Below are 16,648 nucleotides of genomic sequence, written 5' to 3' on the forward strand. Positions count from 1 at the left end.
ACATTTTATATCAGCAGGTGCTGTATGAGAGTATCATCTGCAGTAACTACATTATTTTGTGCATTCAACAGATAAATCTGATTTGCTTCTAGTCATTCACAATGTGATATAACAATGATCAACTATTACTTTGTCAAAAAATATTGCTATCATAGTTTCTTCAGTTCATGTCACTCACGAGTTTTAAATCTTAAAGTAAATCTTGCTCTTAAACATAAGCACATAATGGAAAGATTTCTACATGCATTTTTTCATTGGAGTTTTCTCTAGACATTGACAAAATATAGTGTCACTTTAATGATGCTATAAACAGAAATATTCCACCCTACATATACCATATCTTTCAGGTGATATTTCTCAGATAAAGTAATTCAAAAGATGCACCAGTGTGAAAACAACCACAGAGCTTTCTCGTAGTTATGTGGCTGTACTAATGTACATATGGCTTCATGTAGGCTGATAATGAATACAACAATAACTAATAGGGAATGTTGTATGACGTAAAGATTAAAATGATATTTAAATATCGTTGTAACATGGTTCACTCACTACTGGGACAACTTGTGACTAGGTCTGGGGATCAGCTCTTGCCTGGTCTAGCCCCCCATTCTATTGGTTGATCACTTCATGGGCTTTCTCTCTTTGTGGGTTGCTCGCTCTTCATGACCTGGCCAGAGGACTAAGTCACTATTTAGGCTTCCCCTTTTGGGGGTTAAAGTCCCAGTGGGCAAGCTATCCATATGCCCTGCCAGGCAGTTTTCTGGTCTAAGTCCAGGTCCAGGGCCATTTTCCCAGTGGCTGGCTGGGTAACCCAGGCCCACTCATTACTCCGGATTCCAGCTGGGGGACCCTATGCCTCGCAACCACGGTCTAGTCAATCTCAGACCCTGTTGATATTTTCCTGGGCTCCTTCCTACCTCACTTCTGTATCTCCTGGCTCATTTCTGGATTTGCCAACTTGAGCTTCCTTTCCTCCCAGTGGCTACTCCTTCACACTTGGTTTCTTGCCTGACTCTGTAGTTCAGGGCAGGATCTCAGGGCTTACTTTCCTCCCAGAATTCCTCCTCGTCCCTGGCCAATTCCCTTTCTCTCTAGAGAGTGACCACAGAGCTCATCCCTGACCTGCTTCTTGCTCTCAACTTCCTGGCTTTGTACAAGCCCAGCTTGCCCCAGCCCAGCTGGGCTTCATCTTCAGTTAGACTTTATCTGTCCCTGGCTCTTTTGGTGAAGCATATGCATTTAATTGTCCCTTTTTAATCTGCTCAGGCCTTTTGTGGGGTGGACACCCCATCACTATTGCCCACATTAGATGGGGCAGGGAACTATTTATAGGTAAGAACACATGACAGTGTTTTATGATTGTTCTAGATATCTGCAAGTCTTAAACCTCAGGAGTGAAATCCTGAGTCAATTGATTTCAATGGTGTTTTTGTTATTGACTTTAATGGGGCTAGAATTTCACCCCTGAACAGTAAAGGACCCTGTTACCTAAGAACTCATCTCTCACAATATGTCCCCTTGAAGCCAGATCAAATATATTGTAGATACACCATTCATATTTACTTAATTTCAAAGGATATCAGTAATGTTAGTCCCAAATTCTCTCCATTTCACACAAATTCGGTGTCCCATCATTTTTCCTTTTGAAACTCCTTTGCATCAGAAACAAAAATGAATGGAACCAAGATTACAGGCAGAGCTATTTATGCTGAACAAAGGAATCCCACCACATTTTAACTTTCCTGCATGAGTAATATTTTTTTGTCTTAGGTTTATTTTGGGTCTTTGTCATGCATGTTCCTTGACAGGTGGAGAAGTATGAGTGAAGGATACTCTTGTTGTCTGTTCCAAAAACCAAACGTTCCATGACTAGAGTGAGCAGTTTCCCAATGTGAGGCTTTCTCTTATGCAACTTGGTCCTCTTGTGAGATGCCAGACCCCCATTTGGCAGCCTTCACTTAAGTCATGATGGAAACCATGCTTACTTGGTCAGGCTTTCAGTGAACTTAATATCTGTTTGAAAGAGTCAGGGCAATTTGGTTGCCGATATTTCCTGGTCCTGACAACAGTGATTGTAGTTTTAAGCTATCCTTTTTGGTTAGCTTAGTGTCTGATTTCCATGATTTAATATTTTTGTAAAGATCCCAGATGCTAGGCAATGGTGCTTAAAAATTCTTAAACACTCTTAAATATATGGCATTTTGTACTGGATGACTAATAGACCATAAATCATCTGGTTTTGCCCAATACGCATGCTATTACAATCTTCATCAAACAATGTCCCTCTTTTTATAATATTTATATTCTAGGTAATTAAAAGAGGATATAATGGAAGATGAATTTCTGAAAGTCCTGTAAAATTATGAACATTTTAAAAACAAAATTAGTTTAATATATAAGGCCCACTGGATAGAACACTATACTGGGACTCTGGAGACCTGGGTTCTGTTCCTAGCTCTGCCACTGGCCTGCTGGGTGACCTTGGGCAAGTTGCTTTACCTCTCTGTGCTTCAGTTTCCCATCTGTAACATAAACTTCTTCTTCTTCTTTGAGTCGTGTCCCTGTGGGTGATGCAGTGTAGCTGTGCTGACATCCCTGCGCTGCTGATCGGATCAGTGTCCGTTAGGACCGCACACGCGCGCTCTCTCGCTTGTTGTGCTGCGCCGCAGTTTCTTCTCCACTGCCCCTAGCTAGAGACAGAGCTATTCGCAGTCTCTGAGGGCCATTACTTTTGATTTTGCATTTCTGTAGTTAGTTAGCCTCCTAGTACTTAGTTGTAGTTCTAGTTGTAAGATTTTTTTTCTCTTTTCTTATCTTTTCTCCCTAAAAAAAAAAGAGAGAGAGAGAGAAACTTTATCTTTTCCTCCTGTTTTTTCCTCGTTGGGGACCCTTCCCCCAACAGGTTATGCCCAGTTCACCAGACTTCAGGAAGTGCCTCTCTTGCAAAGAGGTGATCCCCGTTGCAGACAAGCACTTCCAGTGCACACACTGCCTCAGGTAAGGCCACATTCAACAAAAGTATGATCTTTGCCAGCAACTCCGTCCCAGATCCCATAAGGATAGAGAGCTCAGGCAGAAGGTCATCTTCATGGAGGTAGCTCTCCAACCCTCTCTGGATCTGCACCACAAGTCACTTGGCAGACCAGAGTCTTCCCCACAGCCCTCAACATCCAAAGACTGTGGGTTGAAGAAACAAACCACTGACCCCTCTCATAAATTGTCATAAAAGGTAGTGGGAACTCCCCACAGTGAGCCCCAAGATAGCTGCAAATGATCTCCAGCATGCGTGATGTCCTCGGTACCATTGGCACCAAGACAGTCTCAGCTCAGGTATCATTGACAAGCCTACGTATCCAATGGTCCTGGGCACCAAGTCAATGGCACCGAGGGACAAGGACAGGAGTAAGCACTCTGCTGAGAAGGCATTCTGCTGAGTATGCAGTGCTCCATCAGTACCATCATCAACACCTCATCCAGCACCAAAGTGACCGGTATGGGCGAGATCCCCCTCCCTCCCTGATACCGCCAATGGCACCGAATCGGTTGGTACTGCTGGAATTCTGGCACTCGAGACCTGCATGTACTTGATGCACTGGAGGCTCCTCTTTTTGGTACTGGGACCACCTCACTGAGTCTTCGCCCGGCACGGGAGTCTTCCCCGTTGCCCTACCACACCCCCTGCTCTCTAGTGAGGCCTGGGATAGCAAACTGCAGGATGTGGCATCATAGTTCTCCTCCCAAGCTCCTTATGGTGCCCAATATCAACAGGGCCCCCAAGCATACCCTTCCCCCACCCCAGTGGCCATATTGGGATCCTTGTGCAATATACAGACCCTACACTCCTCAAGCATCCAGTGTCTCTCATAGAGAGTCCACCAGACTTTCTCCTACGGCTTCGGTGTCCAGAACCCCAGAACCAGAGGAGAAAACTTTTGAGGGACAGGGGGAAAGGCTCAAAATGGAGGCAAACATTTCCTCATCATCACCAGATGAGACTACGATGCCCCCTCCTCTATCACCAGCTGATGATTTTAGATACTTTCAAGACCTTTTTAAGAGGGTAGTGGATAGCTCAAATGGCTGAATGGACACTGCTATCTACATCTCCAGTTAGAGGTACAGGGGCGCAGACACACCTACAGCAGAGCACCCTTAGGGTAACACATCTCAAAGATGAGTAACTTCCCCTTATCTTCTTTGTAAAGCACTTTGAGACCTGTGGATGAAAAGTGCTATATAAGAACTAACTATTTCCTACTAGACATAGAATTGCTTTGGAATACAAAATCCTGAAGCCTTCACTCAGGTTTTATTCCCAGTGAATTCAATGAGTGTTTTGCATATGTAAGATTTCTGGATTTGACCCATGAAAATTAAGGATGGAAAAGACAGGTGTTGTCAGGCAGAGCCCAGTACTGAGAAGTGCTGAGCATGTGCAGTTCCCATTGAGGTGTGTGGGAGTTCCAGGTGCTAAGTATGTCTTGGATCTTATTCATCCCCTCCCATGATAAAACCCAAGGGAGGAGGCTTTGTGGGAGACAATCTTAGTGATGATCATTTTGTAATGATTCTACTACATCATCTAATTGGGGTGGAAATTCTCTATCCTGCAGAAAATGGAGTCTGCCGACAAACTGTGTGGATCCTCAGGGATCCATGCTGATGTCCTGTACTGCTGCATCAGCTCTGGCCCCTAGTAGCCATGCTGTGCTCTCCCCAGCTCCCTGGCACCATGGCAGTTACCCTCTGAGGTGCTGTTGAGGTAGCTGAAGAAGGGGGTAGTCACACACATGGAAAGGGCCTCTGTTTGTGAGGATCTCGGGGACAATGATGCAGACCAAGATCAATCTGTTTGCTTGTTTCCAATGCAGAATTGTTCCCTACAGTGTACTTTTGAGTGATTTAGTAGAACCACAGAAATTTCATGTGGGAAAGATCTCAGTTAGGGGTTGAAAATATCAGTTGTCTGGGTCTTAATTTTAAAGATATTATTTATCTTTATTTATTTATCTTTATTTAAAGATATTATTTATCTGTTATTTCATATGTGATTATTGGTTTCAGACAAATATTATGATTATGAAACTATTTCCCCCAGTTTTTTTAATAAACTTTCCCTCAAGCCAGTGAGCTGTGGTGTGTATGTCACCTGTAAGTGGGTTAATTTTGAAAAAAGTCAGCTTTAAGAAGAACCTCATAGAAAAACTGTTCTACCCTCAGGTTTTGATCAGCCAATGAATGATTGTTTTGATGGTGTAATTCTTCCAACTTGGAATTTCACTGGCTGAGCTTGATAAACTTAATGAACTTCTGAGGATGGAGTTTTTTGTGGGAGCTCCACAAAAGTCTTTCCATCATTTGTTGTCCTGTTAACTCCTTATTACATTTTATTGTTGTTTAAACCTCACCCTGATAGTCATGCTCTAAACACAGCATAACACCATTCTAAGAGGCTTCAGGAATAGATATTTAAAAGTTTGCTGAAATGAGTAAGGCAGTGAGTCATCACATTTTTGCAAAATAAGTTTGTAACAGTGCTTAAAAGACACTATCTAATTTAGGAACGTGTTTTGCCACACTTAAGGCTTCATCCTGCACCATTGAAGTTAAATGGGAGCTATGCCACTGACTTGAATGGGAGCAAAATCAAGCCCTCGTTGATTTCAAAGGGATTATTCACAGAGTAAAATACTACTCAACATGAGTGAAGTTGACAGAATCTGGCCGTTAATGCCTTATAAATGCATTCTAACACTTCTAAATTTAAGGGTTTTCAGTTTGGATAAAACCGGAACCATCTGATCAGGTCTAGTTCTTTCTTCAGTTAGACTGGTGAAACTCAGAAGGGAATTTGGCCCAACTTGTTTTATCATTGAAATTTGCCACATACTTTTTGTAAAATTTTAAGCTATGCAAACTCAGACAAGATTGCATAAATTTCCGTCACAAGCCAAAATTCTCTCTGGAAAATGTAGTTATAGCAGTGTTTACAAAAGGAAGTCTTTTAAAACAGTTCTTACATTTTTGTTTGACCAGATTTGGATTTAAAGCCACAGGTAAAATTGCTTGGCATCAATTTTTAGAGAAATTTCAGGACCCTGTGACATATGAAAATGGACAGACACTTCCTATAAGAAAAAAACACAGGTAAGTAGGGGATTACATTTTTTTGTTCAAGGTGTACTTGAACTTGATGGGAAATTATGTCCACTGAAATAATCGTTGATTAAATTTACTTCAAGTAGTCTTTTGGGGATATTCTTATTATCCATATAAATGTCTAAGCATATTTTTGAGTCCGACTAAGATTTTGGCCTTAATGAGTTTACATTTTCTCCCTACCCTGAAGAGGATGAGAGATGAGAACATTGTGTCAACCATGTTTTCCTGTTGTAGAGTAAACCCAATCAGAGGAATGGATGAAGCTTTCTCAAGTGACAGTGTCCTTCTAAAGCTGCACAGACACATCCAAAATGCATATCCATCACTGAAGCAGGCATTTCTCATGATTGATACAGTAAGAGACCTTATTTTTAACTCTTACAATGCTGAGATTCTGTGGATGAGTTAACACATTCAGAGATTGATGGAGTTTTTAACCTCTCAAGCTACCCTCTTGACAAGTACCCAGCAACCTCTCAGATCCTAACCCTCCTGCCAAGCAAGTCTTTCCCTTCATCTGGTTTCCTAACCTTCTCCCAAACATCCTATACCTTCCGTCAATGAATCACTTGCTTTCAGGTGTTGCTGCCTTCCCTTGCCTTCTATTCTCCACCCTAATAAAAAAAGCCATGACCACATACACTCATAGCAAGTGCTGGAACAAATGTGCTTCACCAAGACTCAAGCTCTGATCCAGCTGCCACTTCCCTCTTGCTACCCTCTTGTCATAAATCTGACTTTGCCCCACCCTCAACTCCTAACAATCCATCCTCACAATATGCCAGGCAGCGCAGCTTTGAAAGCGTGCCAAAGGATGTTTGCTATGCCAGATACAAGGCCATGTTCCCACCAGAGAAGGAGGAAACTGGGAGGTAGATTGTGGCTGAGTCACAATCTGCTTCCTAGGCTACTCCTGGGGGCAACACAACAACATGCTGCCCCATACACAGGGCTCATGGCAAAGTCCCATCTTGTTTGTACGGCCTGCATTTTTTGTTCCTACATGAATGACTTGACATTTGGCTGTATTGAAACACATTGTTTGCTGGTGCCTAGTTTACCAAGCGATTCAGATCTCTCTGTATCAGTAATTTACCACTCCCCCAATCTTTGTGTCATTTACAAACTTATCAGTGATGATTTTGTTTTCTTCTAGGTTATTGATAAAATTTTTTTTGTAACTTGGGGCCAGCAACCAATTTCTCGCAGGACCCTACTGGAAACACAGACCCTTGATAGTGATTCCCTATTTACAATTACATTTTAAAACCTGTTAGTTAGCCAATTTTTAATCCATTTACTGTGTGCCATATTCAATTTTATATCATTCTTGTCTCTTAATCAAAATGTCATTAAAAAGATATCAAGTTCACTTGACAAGATCTATTTTTTCCAAACACCCATCTTGCCTGGCATTAATTATATTACCCTACTTCAATTCTTTATTAATCAAGTCCTATAAATAGGAGGGGAATATTACATACATGAGGCTAAATTGTCCCCTTCCCCATGAAAAGCCAGAGGTGGAAATGTTTTGATTTTTTTTTTTTTTAAGTATCATTCATTTTTTTTTATATTTGGGGTTGGAAACTCTCCGTACACTTATTCCATATACTCTATATAGTTTTTAAGCTTTCAGTTGAGTTAATTATATTTTATTTTGTTGTTCTTTTTTCATCTTGTAAACTTATGTGCAATTAAGTTCCACAAATTGTAGTGCATTTCTATTGTTAGAACAATTTTAGTATGTTGCTGTACTGTTTTTGTTAATCTCCACATTGTTTATGTTAGTTTTTAGTATTGATTGTCTGTTGTGTCCCAGTTGCTTAAAGGATTGCTAAAGTGCAAACTTAAGAAGTCCATCTCAGACTTCCAGAGTTCCATGTTGCTGCATTTCCTGTTGTGTGGATAAATTTAGAAATTCAGTCTGGGATCTTTCAAGAGCATTACTTTTATTTGTAAAACCCTTTTAAAAAGGATAGAATGTGAAGCATCTCTGGGCAAGCAGTGCAAGCTGTGTGTAGAAGTCTCCTAAATGAAGTCCCCTGAAGACATCAAGGCCCAAGAAAAGAAACTAAAGTGTTTTCCAGCTACCCATGAAACCAGACAGCCTATGGAATTTATAAACATCTCAGGGTGCTCCTGAAGTTGTCATAGGTTCAAAAGAACGGTAGCTAGCTCCAAAATTACTTGCTGATCCTGCAAAGATTTATGCACATGCTTAATATTACACCCATTAGACTGTAATTGACATTAAAGACATGCATAATTGTTTGCAGACTCAAATTCTATACCAAGCCATTCTGGAAAATGTTTCAAAGAAGTTTGGAAAATTTAACAAATGCAAATATGCAACTTCTCAACTGCCTTATCCAGTTATTCCCAAACTTAAATAAATAAATACCCCTTGGCACATGACCACACATGAGAAATTATAGGCGGAATTATTGCATTTTAGTGAAGTGAGGGAAGGGATTAAAATCAGTATGATAATGTAAAGTAAGATAGAACCGCAACTACGGAGTCATTGTCACAGCACCATGCTATACAATATAAATAGAAAATGTGGAACTTGTAAAAAATTTGTTTGTGGTCTATAATCTGACAGATGTATAATGTCAGACCTGTGAGATTGACCAGGATCACTCCATTGCATCACTCACTTTATTTGCAGCAATATTTTAATCTGATTTTTTGAACAGAATTTGGGCATTCTTTTTATGTCTAGCTCTAGAATGAATGCACTCTTAATAAAGAACTGTCAGTCTATTCTATTCTATGGCTTTCATGATGTACTGAACTATGTTAAAAAAAGCATTCTTGTCATTTTTGATGGAATGTCATGATATATATGATCCATACACTGGGCTCTGTGATCATTCCTTTAGTGGACAGATGGAATTTTTTAATACTTTGATTTGCTACAGATTGCTCTTCTTAAATTGTACAGTCTATATTTTTGGATTGGATGAGCAAATAATAGACTGAAAAAATTAAAGCTTTCAGTCTGGTTGACACAAGCAAAATGAGCACTGGGCATATCTTCAGAGGTACTGCTGGCATTTTTTATTACAAATTTTTATATAGATGATATATCACAATTCTTTTCTAATATAATTACATAAAAATTGCTCTTTCCCACTCTGCAGTATAAATTACACACACACACACACATTTGTTTCAGAGTGGTAGCTGTGTTAGTCTGTATCAGCAAAAACAACGAGGAGTACTTGTGGCACCTTAGAGACTAACAAATTTATTTGGGCATAAGCTTTCATGGGCTAAAACCCACTTCATCAGATGCATGGAGTGGAAAATACAGTAGGCAAGTATATATACACAATAGATGAAAAGATGGGAGTTGCCTTACCAAATGGGGGGTCAGTGCTAATGAGATAATTCAATTAAAGTGGAAGTGGGCTATTCTCAACAGCAGAATGCCAAGGGAGGAAAAAATCACTTTTGTAGTGGTAATGAGGCTAAAGTAGTCAGGGTGGCCCATTTCAAACAGTTGACAAGAAGGTTTGAGTAACAGGAGGGGGAAATTAGTTTTTGTAGTGACCATGCACTCCCAGTCTTTATTCGGGCCTAATTTGATGGTGTCCAGTTTGCAAATTAATTCCAGTTCTGCAGTTTCTCATTGGAGTCTGTTTTTGAAGTCTTTGTTGTTGAAGAATTGCCACTTTTAAGTCTTTTATTGAGTGTCCAGGGAGATTGAAGTGTTCTCTGACTGGTTTTTGAATGTTATAATTCTTGACATCTGATTTGTGTCCATTTATTCTTTTGCGTAGAAACTGTCTGGTTTGGCCAATGTACATGGCAGAGGGGCATTGCTGGCACATGATGGCATATATCACATTGGTAGATGTGCAGGTGAACAAGCCCCATTGGGTTTGTTGTCAACTCTGTCCGCATATCTATTCAAGGAACATCATCATAGGACCTAACCACATCAGCCACACCATCAGGGACTCGTTCACCTGCACCACTGCAAAAGTGATTTTTCCTCACTTGGTATTCTGCTGTTGAGAATAACCCACTTCCACTTGAATGGAATTGTCTTGTTAGCACTGACCCCCCAACTTGGTAAGGCAACTCCCATCTTTTCATCTACTGTGTATATATATTTGCCTACTGTATTTTCCACTCCATGCATCTGATGAAGTGGGTTTTAGCCCACAAAAGCTTATGCCCAAATAAATTTGTTAGTCTCTAAGGTGCCACAAGTACTCCTCGTTGTTTTTACATATATGTTTGTGTGCGTATATATTCGTTTGTGTGTGTATATATTGCTAGGCGAATTCTTTCTTTTGTAGTGATTTTGTATATATACACACACAATCACTACAAAAGAAAGAATTCACCTAGCAATTTACAAAGAAGAGAGTTTAGTTTCCTCCATTGCAGTAGATAATAATAACACATACTAGCATTGGGCCCTGATTCAGCAAAGCACTTAACCATGAACTGAAGCACATGCTTATGCACTTTGTTGTACTGGTCATCAATGAATGAAATTATTTACACAGATACCGATGGTTGAGAAAACAGAAAGAGAACTCTGGTTGCAGGAGGAACAGCTTAATCCCTAACATCCAAAACTGTTACACATATAGAGATACATACAGATTTTCAGCTGGTATAAATCAGTGCAGCCCCAGTGAGGTCAGTGGAGCTATGCTAATTTACACCAGCTGACAATCTAGCTCATAAATGAAAACATTTTAGAGATTGTTTATTTGACACCTAAAATCAAAAAGTTCACTGATTGAAGGCTAATATAATTTATATTATTTTTTCAATATTATCAAAGTAATGACTAAAAAACAAGATATCTTTAACCACAGTATGTGTTTAAGCTTTGTGGAGAAAATGCTTCCACTGATATGGTACATATTTTTATGTAAAGTAGAACTAATTTTTGTAGCTCCTGTACCAAATTTCTTAACTCATTCACTAAGGGAGATATATTATCAAGTTTCTTTTCCATATGATTTAATGCACTGACAACAGTCTCTAAAGAAAATTCAGATGGCAGAAAAGCAGTTTCACAAGACCATTATCTTTTGATTACAAAACTTCAAAGTGTTTCCCAAACCAACTGATAAAGTAAATAATTGCTCATCCTGTATATTACTACTGCCAACCTGGATCTCTATAGGGGACTAAAGGGAAACAGAATTTTTCTTGGTGTGAGGTTTATGAGCAGCAAAATATTTGTCTTGTGCTTAGGCAGGAATGAATCACTGGAGAAACTGTTTACCATTAATTTTTTTTTATTGTTCCCAGGCATTTATTCCTTACATTTCTTCTTTTTTCCACCAGTTTTTTTTAAGGGAAGCAAAGTATAAAAATAAAATAAAAGTCCAAGCAAAAATATAAAATTCTAAGATCTAACAGACTGTGATAAAAACAGACTAACCTCTATTTAAAACTCTCCCTCAAACCTTATGGATATGTCATGGGGACTGAAACAAAAATCGTGCCTTAAATGTAACAACACAAATATAATAGTACTGTTGTATAAACCTATTCCATTGTTTATTGCATAAGATGCTTTAAAAAGTGCACATTTGTATGATAGTATGAAGAGTGCCACATGCTGGGACTCTGTATAGAAATGCGGAATTATTTCTACTAAGTCACTCTCACTGTCAGACCCAATGGTTCCTATTAGCTCCAACCCAGGAATATAAAAGACTTAGCATTACTCTCAGGCATGTGAGAGGCCTAGCACTCAGGCAAGGCAGAGAGACCTAGGTGCAAAGACAGAGAGATCAAGGAGGAAAAAACCCTAGGAAAAGATAAGCTCAAGAAAAAAGCTTAGGTTGGAGTTTGTATTTTATTGTTCTGATATTAAGAATAAAAGAAATCCCCTGATAGGGGGTGAATTTGGGACACTAACCCAGGGTGTGTGTATATGTATGTTCTGTGCTGAGAGCAGTGTGGGAATTCATTCCAGTCACAAATAGCCTTTAAAGGACTCCCCTTCTTCACCAAGGCAATGGATGGGGCCAGTGGTAGCATCAAGTCACTGTAGGATAACAGAGCTGGTGGGAAGTAACAAAAACATCCTTTTTATTTAAAAAAAGTCTCCGTGTGTGTGTGTTTATGTTTATATATGCTTACATAACATAAATCATCAATTTAATTTTTGCAGAAAGGTGCTGAATTAACAATCTTGGAGACCAAAGACTTTTGTCTGTTTCTCCACAGAACAGGTCCCAGACAGGCAGCTATAGCGTAAGCTTCCTAATACTGCTCCACCAACATACTACAAACCTGAACTTAGGGTACGACTTTTAGTGTAAGAGGATCGTTCAATTTCTATAACCTTAGTCCCTCTGCTGTGACTGCCAACAAGGGCTCATTTGTGGTGTATCCTCTTGTCCACTGGGAACTGGACTGAGACCACCAGATTCACATTATGTAAACTGGGGGTTCTCAACCCATAGGCTGCAGGATGCTGGCAGCCCAATCAGCACACAGCTGTGGCCCATGTGACATCTTCAAGACCATACAGGTAGTATACATATTGTGTGGATGCAGCCCACATAACACACAGAGAGCTGCATATGCGGCCCACAGTAGTAAATAGGTTGAGAACCACTGATTAGACTATCAAAAAGCTAACCAATAGTAAAAGCTTTCAGTCACTATGGGTTGTGTGACCTAGAGGTTCAGAACAGTGGTTTAAAATAGACATTGTCTTTTAGTAAATTTGTTCACTCTGTTTTACACATACATGAACATTTGTTTTAGAAACAAGATGGAAAGATCACAAGAAATGAGCTTCGTCGCATTTTGGACTGCATCCTATTTCGAATAAGTGACAAGGACTTCCAAGACCTAATCAAGATAATTGATCCAGAACACACTGGGTACCTCAGCTACCATAAATTTTTAGACTTGTTTGAAGAAAAGGAATCTCTAGTAAGTGTTTATCAATACTTTTCTAAGGATTTTCTTTTTTGTAATGTCTATAGCAAGGTGTCAGGACAATTCTTAATAAAACCCTAAGCTCTGAACAATCTTCATCTAAGTTAGTGAATGCATATGCTTTTCAGCAGTGTAAAACTCTTACATAATTCACACTCTTGGATTCTTTTGCCTCTGAAGCAGGGGTTGAGAACAAATTTCACAGTTACCTCATGTTTCTGGAAACTCCCTCTGGAATGTAATCGCAAGTTCATGTACATGTGTGTAGCAGGTGTGGGATGGAAGTATCTCTTTCCAGCTTTCAATCATCAAAACTGTTTTGCAGATATTTTGCAGAAGAGCTCTATCTATTTATACTAGATAATAAAACATAGGTTCTGAGACTTACAATACCCATTGATTGTGTGTTTTTATAAATATGACTTAGAAATTTTTGGAGTTTTGTAGTCATCTTTTAATATCTTCCTTTAGAACCACTACCATACATATAGTGAGGTTATATCCTGTATCTTTTGACCGGAATATCTAGTCAGTATGTCAGTTTCTTTTTTTGCTTACTGAATTATACTCAGAACTAGTCTAATCTATAGTTTTCATAACTGCTTTATTATATTGGAGCTGTTCATAATATTTTTATTAGATCACTTTTAGGTTCACATTAGTGTGTCATCTGAATAAATCTTTATTTAGTTTTTGTCTTTAGCTGGTGTAGTTAGTGTAGTTGGAAAGAATCAAAGGACCCGGCAGTGTCAAGAGATGCACTAGATGCACAAAAAGAGATTCCTACTGAATGCTCTTGAATGGTGTGTATTGCTTTGAGAAAAGCTTTGATGTAGAACTGAAATAGGCTGCATCCTGTTCTGATGGCTCCAACAATAGTTACATTTGATTCATCAGTTCATGTCCCTTCTACCTATTCTTGAATTGAATAATGGTCACGCTGAGAGTCTGGGACACATTTTGATAATTATAAAACTGACATGTCAGAGGGGAAAAGTGCAAATACTAATGCGTTATGCAAATGAATTTGGATGCTCAAGTTAACTTATTTGGGTTCATTTTAGAGTTGATATTCTACTGCCTACTTAATGTTCTAAATAAAATAAATTTTAGCACAAAGAAGGGCAGGCTAGAGAAACACAGAGCAACAGGGATCATGGCCACCCTGGGATAAGATACCAGCTGATAACCAGAGATAATCATGCTAGCTAGGATTTCACACTTGAAGTGTGATTCTGCTCGGAAGAGTGGGCCACATTCTGGCCTCTGTTGGGCCAATCTGTTGGTGCAAAGCAGCTGCAAAGCCAGCCTTGCCAAATACAAAGGCTCCACCCACACATTCCCTTGGTGGTGTAAAGCTGGCATAGCCGGCTCTGTAACACTCTCTCCTGCCCACTCTGTGGCATAGGGGAATTCTTTGGGGCACGCCCAGAGGAAGGGGAGGTTTTCTAGAATGCTGGGGTGCTCTATCATTCTCTGACTGAAGGAATGGCCCCATGGCAACTCTTGCAGCCAGATGAAAGTCAAAGCAGCTCTGAGGCAGATGCTAGTAGTGCTGGGAACCAAGCTGGGCCCCAACAAGCAAACCAGCTCCTCGCTGCCCCCAGGACTGGGGCATCTGAAAATGGCATAAAGGCACCTTTGTCTCCCCTTGGATTTTGCACTGAACAGAGCTCAGCTGGATCTGAGTATTGACCCCAATTACTCTGGAAAAATAAGATTCTGTGTGTCTGTTGCAACTCAGTAGTTCTCGCATTAAATGAACTCAGCTTATAAGAAAAAAGATGCTTTTATTCTAACTGCCAGTGCCACAAACTGAACCTGATCTACGTTCTGTGAACCAGATTTTGCACTCACATTCACCTGTGCCATCCTATTGTCTTCAAATTATCCCCTCAGAGACAGCTACCCAACTTACAGCTCATCTGTCAGTCTTAGTGACTTTTACTTTGGAGGGTAACCAGCAGTACTAGGTTGTTTTGTTATCAAAGTCAGTAGCTGTGACTTTTAATTCACAAAAGGAGCAGATGAGTGTAGTAAAGTGCCATTTTTGCATAGTCACTTTTCAGATTAGAGCCACACTTTCAAACAGACCCTTGAGAATATATGCATTGGCTGACATTGTACACTATTTAGGAAACAGTGTGCTAAAAAGTTTTAATACAAATAACATTTTTTTTAAATTAGATGGGTCATAAATGGCTTAATGGAACAAAGGAAATTAAGAAGTCACCTTCTCTTGTTCTAGCTTGGGATACTGTAAGTAATAATGAGGTTTATCTTCAGTAAGTGTTGATTTTCTGTAATTAAGGGATTTATTTAATTTTTACTATCTGATTACTGACATATGGCAATGTAACCTCACGGACACTTTTTATTTCAATGATTGATATATTTGCATTTTAGGTGGAAGACATTCTTTCGGATAAAATCATGGAAAATTGGAAAGACTTCCACAGGGCTTTGCAGACCTGTGATCCTAAATGTACAGGCGTTATTAGCAGAAATCAGCTAAGAAAAATTGTACAGATATATTGTCCCTCTTTGTCCGATGAACAATTTACAAAGTAAGCTGCTGGCATCTGACTATTAATTTACGTAACTTTATTAACTTTCTCTCCATATTTTTCTAAAAAAGTAGTGTTTTGAATCCCGGGATACTTCAATTTGCCTTAAGCTTTAGAGAAAATAAAATGCCACCAGGCCAGTCAGTGACCCCTATTCTGCAAGTGATCAACTTGCAGATCTCCTCTTTATTTCTGTGGAAGTTCCATTAATGAAACACTGGCAAGATTGGGGTCGTATGGTTCAAAGGATAATTTAAAAAGGTAAAACAAGCCCATTCTTCAAAGTGAAAATTGGGTGTGATGGAAAATTTATCTTTAAAAAAAGTATTCACTGTTTCCAAATGGAAATGATTATAACCGCCCATATTATCTTGTTGTAACCTTCTACAGTAGTATCTTGTTGTAATGAACGAGTGCCTTGATTTTAGGAGAACCCTTGTAAACTGGGACCTGACATAGTCAACTCTCATTTTGATCATTGGCCAATTGCTAACTACATCTCAATCTAAAAAACAATGAACATCCCAAATCACATATGTGTATGGAATCAAAATCTATATCTTGTAAAAGAGGAGAGGATTGTATTAGGCATTTTATTGCCATGGCATGTCAGTCAGGCTCTAATTGGCTCTAATTTGCTCTCCTACAAGCTGTAACATTCTTTATCTGCAGCCCTGTGATTCTCCAAAAGATGTGGGATTCTTTCCTACCTTTCAAAACATCATAGGAAAATCAAAGAAATCCATGCCAGCCTGAACCTTGTCACCCAGTGTCCTGATGATCTGTATAAGTGAGGAGCAAACACAACAGCATCAATAGGAAATGGCTTTTAGAAAATAATTTTGATCTTGAAATATGAACGAGTACAAGTGTGATCACTGAGATAAAATTCCACTGTATCCGTTTTCCTTTTTGTGAATGTTGTAGAGAAAACTGGGTGCCATGCATGGGGTTAATAGGAGTTGGGCACCTAATTCCCT

At 39.4% G+C, this 16,648-nt stretch overlaps 1 protein-coding gene across 1 annotated transcript in view; it reads left to right on the forward strand.

The window, feature by feature from the left end:
* Positions 1-16,648, forward strand: part of EFCAB6 (EF-hand calcium binding domain 6) — a 150,887-nt gene that overhangs the window by 66,319 nt on the left and 67,920 nt on the right. The window contains exons 10-14 of the mRNA XM_084636519.1: positions 6,037-6,147; positions 6,397-6,517; positions 12,925-13,095; positions 15,289-15,360; positions 15,508-15,668. Coding sequence (XP_084492645.1) covers positions 6,037-6,147; positions 6,397-6,517; positions 12,925-13,095; positions 15,289-15,360; positions 15,508-15,668 — 636 coding nt within the window. The remainder of the gene's footprint in view (positions 1-6,036; positions 6,148-6,396; positions 6,518-12,924; positions 13,096-15,288; positions 15,361-15,507; positions 15,669-16,648) is intronic.

Source organism: Lepidochelys olivacea, assembly GCF_965140295.1.
Source record: "Lepidochelys olivacea isolate rLepOli2 genome assembly, chromosome: 1".
NCBI classification, from domain to species: domain Eukaryota; kingdom Metazoa; phylum Chordata; order Testudines; family Cheloniidae; genus Lepidochelys; species Lepidochelys olivacea.